The sequence below is a fragment of the Panthera onca genome, chromosome E2 (assembly GCF_046562875.1).
Source record: "Panthera onca isolate mPanOnc1 chromosome E2, mPanOnc1 haplotype 2, whole genome shotgun sequence".
Taxonomy (NCBI): Eukaryota; Metazoa; Chordata; class Mammalia; order Carnivora; family Felidae; genus Panthera; species Panthera onca.
Window position 1 is genome coordinate 12,675,815 of NC_138353.1, and position 8,823 is coordinate 12,684,637.

At 55.5% G+C, this 8,823-nt stretch overlaps 1 protein-coding gene across 1 annotated transcript; it reads left to right on the forward strand.

Annotated features, from left to right (window-relative positions):
* Positions 1-3,008: 3,008 nt before the first annotated feature.
* Positions 3,009-8,164, forward strand: LYPD3 (LY6/PLAUR domain containing 3). Its single transcript, XM_078438369.2, has 6 exons — positions 3,009-3,163; positions 3,682-4,171; positions 4,735-4,866; positions 5,664-5,834; positions 6,124-6,285; positions 7,109-8,164. Exons 2-6 carry the CDS (start codon positions 4,087-4,089, stop codon positions 7,588-7,590), a joined length of 1,032 nt encoding a protein of 343 aa, XP_078294495.1. The 5' UTR covers positions 3,009-3,163; positions 3,682-4,086; the 3' UTR covers positions 7,591-8,164.
* The last annotated feature ends 659 nt before the right edge of the window (positions 8,165-8,823 follow it).

Sequence of the window (8,823 nt, forward strand, 5' to 3'; positions counted from 1 at the left end):
TAGGTACTCAGTCCCTCTGGTCCCCATTTCCCCAGGACCTAGGTGTCCCGTTGCAGGATTTTTTGAGGATCCAGATGTGGTGCTCCTGAGTCCTGGGAATGCAAACACCCCAATCCTCAGGCCCTCAGGGATCCCCGGTGTCCCTTGGCCTTCACCTCCAGGTGCGAGACATCTGGATTCTTGGATCAATCCATTCCCAGCCCCTCTACAAACTGAATGCTCACAAGAGCAGGAATTGTTCATTTTCTCTCTGTGTGTGTGTGTGTGTGTGTGTGTGTGTTTATTTTGGAGAGACAGAGAGCACATGAGTGGGGGAGAGGGACAGGGAGAGAGAGGATCCAAAGCAGGCTCTACACCGAGCGATGAACATAGAGCCCGATGCGGAACTCGATCTTACAACTCTGGGGTCATGACCTAAACTGAAATCAAGAGTCAGACAGTCAACCAACTGAGCCACCCAGGCGCCCCCTTAATTTTCGTTTTGAATTTGTGTTTTGTAGGTGAGGTAGGAAGGGATATCATGCATTGAGTTGGAGGGATTGGAACCTTGGCTCACACAAGGTTCCACCTCCTGCCACCTCCCGCCTCCCTGGGACGGGTTCTGTCTGCCCTACCCTCCCTGCCCCTGCTCTGTGATCATTGCCACCCTCCAGCTTCCGGAGGGCCTGGGTGCACCTGGGACAATCAGGGCCATGCGCTTGTGCCTCATGGCATCTCCGGGTGGGGCATGGCAGCGGGCAGCTGCGCACTAGAAGGGGAGCCCAGCAATCCGATCTCTGGTTGCGGGACAGGGTCTGTAGGTACCTGTGAAGGTCTGGGCTCTCAAGCGCCCAAGAGGTTTGTCTTTGGGAACATGACATTGAACACCAGGAGGGGTGGAGAAAGATGGCAGAAGAAAGGAAAAATGCAATTCTGTTTTAGTACCTTTAATGGCACTCTTTCCTGCCTTTTGAACCCGGTCCCCCTATTTACATTTTGCACCAAGCCTCACAAATTAGGTAGCCAGCCCTGCCCCTTGACCCCACCCCTTCCCAAATTGTGTGTCCCAGAGGCAGTGGGTCTGAGACAGGCTGGGAATACCACTGGCCTCAGAGCCTGCCTTGGCCCAGGGGACAGGAAAACATAGTAAATTGGGCCCCAGGGTTGTCTGAGGCCCAGGCATGACCTCCACGGCCGGAGAGCTGCCTCCATGTTGACCCCTGCGTCCACCTCTCTGGGGAACCAGATTCTAAATCACTTTGCAGTGACCTCCGTGAACAGGAGCAGGGAAGAGTAAGTGGAGGCCCCACATTCACACCTCCCTCTGCTCTCTGGTCTTGGGCCAGGTGGGGGTCAGCGCCCGGGATCCAGGCAGGCCTGAGCAAGAGGAAGGTCCCCACCCTTGGGTACCACTCCCTCCCAAGATGCTAGTTCTTCTGGTCTGGCCAGCTGGGGTTCCTCCCTGAAACTCTCCCACGCGGCTGGGGCCTACAGGGCCTCCTGCTCCTGAACGCACAATAGTTACAGTATTATTACCCTGCCTCATTCTATGTCTCAGGAGATAGGGGTTTTCAGAGCCTTTTGGCAAAGGAAGCAGCTGAAGTTCAGAGAGGGAGTCCCAGTTGCTCAAGGTTACACAGCAAGAGGATGGTGCAGGCAGAATTCAGTTTTCAGGTTGTCTGATGCCAGAGTTGATACTTTGCCCACTGCCTCATTCCACCATGAAAGACACTCCTTCCTTTATTATAAAACAGATATCTCAGAGCCTCAGAGAGGTGAAGACACTTTCTCAGGGTCACACAGCAAACCATAAGTGGGGCTGGGATTTCAAGGCTGAGAGGCAGGGGCCCATGCTGGATGACTTCAGAAGTAGTCATTCACTTTCTCTCTGTGAGCCTCAGCATGATCCCAAGTGACCCCACCTATATGACTGAGGCGCTAGTCATTATTGGGAATGGGGGTGCTGAACAGGGTCTGGGGAACAGGTAATATTTTTATGAACACAGCCGCTCGTTTTCCCGGCAGAGATAAATCATCTATGAGCCGGGAGAAACAAAGGAAGGTGAGAGATGTAACTTATATAATGATGTAATATAGTATATAATATAAATAATACATTATATAAATACTATAACATAACAGAATAATACACCATAACATAGCAGTCACTTATATTGGCCTGGATATGGGGACGCTGAGTCATTTTGCGGTTTGCACAATGTTCTTGTTTGTTTCTGAATTCAGACACGGTAATGCAGCGGTCTTGAGTGTCTCGCTCCCCCAGGTCACAGTGTGGCCCCGTCTGTGTTAGGGTGTAACAGAACACCATGGCCTCGCTGTGGGTGCCTGGCCAGCTCCCTGCTGTCCGGGGATGCTTTTCTTCCTTACCTGGAAGGCTGTCCAGCATCCTCACTGGTCTCCTGCATTTCTCTCTCCTTCCAGAATCTTGTCCTGCTTTACACGGAGGCCACAGTGACATTTCTTCTTTCGCCCCACCCCCTACTTCCTTTTTTAATAATGTACACTTAGTGAAATATGTAAGTATACAGCTGGGTAATTCTTTTTTTTTTTTTTTAAGTTTATTTATTTATTTTGAGAGAAAGAGAGCACGATCAGGGGAGGGGCAGAGAGAGAGAGAGAGAGAGAGAGAGAGAGAGAATCCCTATCTGCATTGTCAGCCCCGCCACGGGGCTCGAACTCACGAACTGTGAGATCATGACCTCAGCCAAAATCAATAGTAGGATGCTTAACGGACTGAGCCACCAAGGCACCTCTATAGCTGGATAATTCTTCACATATTTGTACACACATGTAACTATTGCCTGTGTGAAGACAGTGGGGGCTCATCACTATTGCCCCTTTGGGACAAGGTAACCCCTGTTCTAGAACCTCATGTAAATGGAGTTCACTGTATGTTTTATTTGGGTAAGTCTTCTTCTTCTTCTTTTTCTTCTTCTTCTTCTTTTTAAGTTTTTTTTTTTTTTTTTTTTTAGTATCCTCTACACCCAACATGGGGCTGGAACTCACAACCCCAAGATCAAGAGTTGCATGCTGCACCCACTGAGCCAGCCAGGTGCTCCTGCATAAGGTTTCTTGAGCTCCACATGAAGTTTTTGAGATTCATCCACGCGGCTGCAGATGCCAATAGTTGGCTTGTTCTCACTGCTGTGTAATATTCCATGGGGTGAGTGAACCACTCATTCTTTTTCTGCTCTCTTCTTTGTGGATATTCGCATTAATTCCCAGATTTTGATCATATTAAAAAGCAAGTCTGATTGTGTCCTTCCCTGCTGCTGATTTAGACCCTCTCAAAGCTCATCCACCTTTCTCAGAATTAATTCAAATCTCTTCACTGGGCCTGTAATGTCCTGATCCGTCTAGCCCCTGCCTGGCTCTTCGGCCTCCATTTCCACCTTCCTCCTCTTTGTTTCCTGAGCTCCAGGCACACAATGGTCCAGGCTACTCCTACCCCTAGATCTTTGCACTGCCCCCCTCTGCTTTGTAATCTGCTCTGCCCCCCGGGGTCTCCGAGAGCACAACTTGAATGACATCCTCAGGGAAGCTTCACTGACCAACCACCCCCCACTTCCAGACTCCATACCTCCTTGGAGCTACCTACACTTCTTCCTTCATTGTTCCAGTTGTATACAACAATTTGTGTGATTACTTAATATCTGTCCCCTCCCCCCCCCCCCCCATCAGACAGTGAGCTCTGTGAGGGCAGGCACCGGTTCTGTCTTAACCTCCAACAGTAGTCCCGATCAAAGCTGGCATATGGTAAGTACTCATTAAATATAGCAAGGGCCCCGTGTTGAGTAGACCCTTTCCCCATTCTGAGCCTCCGTACTTTCCCCTCTACCCCCCAAACACACAGACTTTCTCCTGGGAGCTGTCGGGGAACCTTGACTCCCACCCTTTCCCTCCTTGGCAGCTGCTGGGTGACGCACCCAGGGGCGGGTGCTCCGCCCCACAGCGGACGCTGATTTAGCCCGGTTGGGCAAGGCCAGGGTTGCCTGGGGGGAGGTTACTCATCCCGGGCTCAGGTAAGAGGGCCCAGGTTGGGAGGCGGCACACCCAGGGGGGACGCCGAGGGAGCAGGACCTAGCCATGGACCCTGCCAGGAAAGCAGGCGCCCAGGCAGTGATCTGGACCACGGGCTGGCTGCTGCTGTTGTCGCTGCTGCTTGGAGAAGGTGGGTCTGCTGCGGGAGGGGATGGAGGAGGTCGAGTAGGGGCTCTAGGAAGGAGGTCTCTCCTACAGGGAGATCTGTGGGGACGATCTCCCATTCTGAGCAGAGGGGGCCTGTGGGAAAGATCGTCTGTCCGGGTCGAGGGGGCTGTGAGAGAGGTCCCCCAATCTGGCCAGAGGGGACTGTGGGAAGGGTCCCCCGCCCCGGTCCGAAGGAGCAGTGGGAAAGGATCCCTCACTGAGCTAACTGGACTGCGGGAAAAGTTCTCCCATCCTGAGCGGAGAACGGGGCGGGGGGGGGGGGAAGATGTCCCTCCCATCCATAGCAAGGATCCCCCCATCTTGGGCAGAAGGGGCTGTGGGGAGGATGCTCCCACTGTAGGCATAGGCGGCTGGAAGGAGAGCGGCACCAGATTTGTGGCGAGATTTTTACTCCTGTCCCGGAAAATGGTGGGCAATAGCATTGTCACGTCCCGGGGACAGAGGGCGTGGGAAAGACTATTTCTCCTTTCGGGGACGAGGCTTCAGTTAGGAATCGCTTAGTTCTGCTCGGCCCTGCGCCCCCAGGAGCGCGGGCCCTGGAGTGCTACAGCTGCGTGCAGAAAGCAGATGACGGATGCTCTCCGCAGAAGACCAAGACCGTGAAGTGCGCGCCGGGCGTGGACGTCTGCACCGAGGCCGTGGGGGCGGTGGAGACCAGTGAGTGGGGCCCTCGGGTCCATTCGTACCCCTTCGAAGCTCCTCCAGCCAGGCCCCGCCTCCTTTTGCCCCGCCCCTTCTTTTGAATTTGTCCGCACCCATTCAACGCCCTCCAGGACTCCCTTTCATCCTGGCCGGGGCCCTTTAACACCACTACCGTTAGGGCTTAGATGGGTGAGGGGCTGCCGAGTAACTGGCTGGGGTGAACTGGGAGATCCGGGATCGGGGACTTGGTCCCCTTCGAGGGCACACCCTATCCATTTCTGCTCCACCCCTGAGACCTCCCTACCCACTCTGTCCCTGCCAGAATCCTCTATCCAGGTAGGTCCGCGGTGATGCAGACCTTTCTAGGGCTCTCCTCCTAGGTTCCCTAGACTGAGGCTCCGCCCCGCTGGCCCACCCCCGGGGAAAGCCCGCCCTTCTCTGAGGCTACAGTTCCCGGAGACCCCACCTCGGTCTGACCCGGTGCCCTTTCTGTCAGTCTCTCAGTTCCTTCATAGGATGCTTTCTGCCGTTCCGCCCCTCTGCCGCCGAGCCCCGTCCTAGCTCCACTCTTGGCCCTCCTCCTCGATTTTGTCCAGAGTCTGTCAGCCTGTCTGTTCCCTCGGACTCAGCTCTTTGAGGTTCTGCCCCTCCGTCTGTCGTCCTTCCCCCGGCGATCGGCTTTCTGAGGCCCCTGCCCTTCGACTCTGGCCTGGCTACAGTCTGGCCGTGGCGGGGGGAGGGGGGAGGAGGAGGAGTCCACTCGAGGCCCCGCCCCCCCCGCCTCCGCTCACCCCGCCCCTTCCTCTCCGCAGTCCACGGGCAGTTCTCGGTGGCAGTGCGGGGCTGCGGGTCTGGACTCCCGGGCAAGAATGACCGCGGACTGGATCTTCACGGGCTTCTGGCCTTTATGCAGCTGCAGCAATGCGCCCAGGACCGCTGCAACGCCAAACTCAACCTCACGTCGCGAGCGCTCAACCCCGCAGGTCGGTGGAGGCGGGCCCTAGGCCCGCGGGCGGAGCCACACCGCGGCTGAGCCACTGGGGTGATCCCCAGCTGGAGGCGGGAGAACTCCGCACGGGCGGGGGGCGGGGCCACGCGGCGGCGGGCGGGGCCTCGTCGCTGTAGGCAACGTAGCGGGGACGCTAAGCGCGGGGCCCGGCGCTGGGGCCCGGCTAGAGGCTGAGCTCGGTGTACTAGGCTGGAGGGACTTTGGGCGAAGCCGTGCTGCCTGAACCTTCTCGACCCCTTCCTTCCGTCGCGCTCCCCTCGCAGGCAATGAGAGTGCGTACCCGTCCAACGGTGCCGAGTGTTACAGCTGCGTGGGGCTGAGCCACAAGGCGTGCCGGGGCACGTCTCCACCTGTCGTGAGCTGCTACAACGCCAGTGAGCGCGTCTACAAGGGCTGTTTCGACGGTAACGTCACTCTGACGGCAGGTGAGCGAGCCAGGAGGAGGGGGCCTACAGTTGTAGTGCCCTCTCTGGCCTCATGGGCGGTGGGTAGTCCCTTTACCCAGAGGGACCCATCTCCAGCGCATTCTGGAAAATTGTAGGCCAAAGTTCTCGTCTCACCCTAGAGCGTCGTGAGAAATGCAGGCCTATCCCCAACGTAGCGTGGGGCTACGGTTGCTTTTGTCCTAGAGGTTTTTTGGGGAAATACATTTCCATAGAGGTCTGCCTGGTGCAGAGTGGGACGACGTGCTTTGGGAAATGGAAGCCTCCAAGCTTCTAGAATCCAGGGAGTCTAGTTGTGACTCCTCAAAACTCAAGGGGTCAGGGTCCCCACCCAGCCACCTAGGAGAGAGGCCACCTCCTGGCCTCTGTCTCAGGGAACCCTGGGAGACGTCCTTCAAACGCCTCTTCTGCCAGGTGTATTATGGGAGATGTAGTTCTGATTCTTAACACTAAATTTTGGCAGGTGCAGGAGAGAGGGAGATGGGAAATACGATGAGAGGGATGTTTGTTTCACTGTTTGGTCTCATGAGAGGTGTATCTCTGTCCAAACTTTCCAGACTTTCTTCCAAGGCATTGTGGGACTTGTAGTTCGTCCTACACACCTTTCCTCTCCAAAATGGGAAACGTGGTCCACCAAGTGCCAAAGACAGTGGGACAGTGTTTCTCAAAGGGGCGCTTTTTGGATTAATGGATGTAGAGCCCCCCGTCCCCTGTTTTGGGGGTTCTTGCCCTGGTCTTGCCTTTAAGTTTCCTTCTGGCTCTGCAACCCTCCAACCACCGACCTCCCTGTGTCTCCCTCCTGCAGCAAATGTGACTGTATCCTTGCCTGTGCGGGGTTGTGTCCAGGACGAGTTCTGCACGCGGGATGCGGTGACAGGCCCAGGGTTCACACTCAGTGGCTCCTGCTGCCAGGGGTCCCGCTGTAACTCGGACCTCCACAACAAGACCTTTTTCTCCCCTCGGATCCCACCCCTTGTCCTGCTGCCCCCTCCTAAGCCCACCACTCAGGCCCCAACCACCTCTGTCACAACCTCTACTCCAGCCCCAACCACTCTTGTCTCTGCCACTAAACCCACCACGGCCAGCCAGACTTCCCCACGGGAAGTACATCCTGAGACCTCTCAGAAAGAGGAATCTGGCTTGGCTGGAGGTGCCGCTGGCCACCAGGACCGCAGGAATATGGGACAGCACCCTACAGGAGGGGGGGCCCATAATAAAGGCTCTTCAACTTCCTCGGCTGGGTTGGCAGCTCTAGTGTTGGCCTTGGCTGCTGGCACCCTACCATGAATTTTGCCATCTAGAAACTTCTGTCTTGCCTTATTCCCCAGCCCTGGGTACCCTCTCTTCCCATGACTTCCCTTTCTCCTCACTGGACTGGGCTGGCCCAGCCCCTCTTCTTCCAATCTCCGCCCCCCACTATCCCCAGCTTCTGCTGCACTGGTTTGCGGCTTTGGGAAATAAATTTACCGTTGTATATATATCCTGCCAGGGTGTTGTAGCTTCTGGAAGGCAACAGGTGTATCTCCCTCTTCTTTGTCTCTCCCTGGTCTCCTCATGGTGTCTCTGGGCAGAGAAAAGTCAGGGTTGTTACAGGGAAGATGGGAGAAACACTGATAAGCTTTCTATTCACCTTCTTATAGCCAGTCCGGAATTTGGGGGGGGGGTGCGGAGCAGGATAATGGTTCCCTCCTCTGCTGGCTGGTGTCCCTGCTCCCCGTCCCCTCTCTGTGGGAATCGGTTCAGCATCTGACTTCCTTATTAGACTGTGAGCTCCTCAAGGGCAGGGACCGCGCCTCAGGCCTCCATGTGGTCAGTTTCTGGCACATGAAGGTCTCAATAAAAGTGTAATTCCTTTGTATAAGCGTTTCAAAGGACTCATTTCTTACACTGACCTCTTAGTGTCGCCTCTTAGCCGAGCTAGGGCGGGAGTGTCAAGACCGTTCGCAGAGAAGCTGAGACCTGGAGCCACAGCCCAGGGGGGAGGTTGGGGTTGGAACTCCTGTGCTCTCCTGGGGTTTAGCCAGCTTGTGGGCAATCCCACCACTGGTGAAGGGGATGCCAGGTGAAAGCGTTAGGCAGTGGCGAGGGTGCCTGGGGCTTTTAGCAAGGTTTGGGCTCAGAGGGGAACTCTGCTTAATGGGTTGTCCCCCATTGCCAGGCCCCACCCACCTTGTCATCTGTTTGGTTTCCCAAGGATTGTGTGGTGGGCTTAGCCACCGCCTCGCACCTGTCCAGAGGTCTCACGGGTGCCGCTGTCAGTCTGTGTTCGTCTAAGCTCCACCTCCGTCTCCTCCAATCAGGTGAAGGTGTAGGGGCCCCAGGGAGAAAAAGCCTGGCTTCAGCCTGAGGCCCCGGCAGGCTTTGCAACTGCTTGATGGAAGGGGGACCAGATGTGGGCAGGAGCGAGATAGTAACAGTGATATTTCCGACATCACTATTAATGGGGAGTAGTAGTATGACAAAACGGTAGTAAATAATGATTACAGGGACAAAATAGAAAATTAATAAGAGCACGAGCAA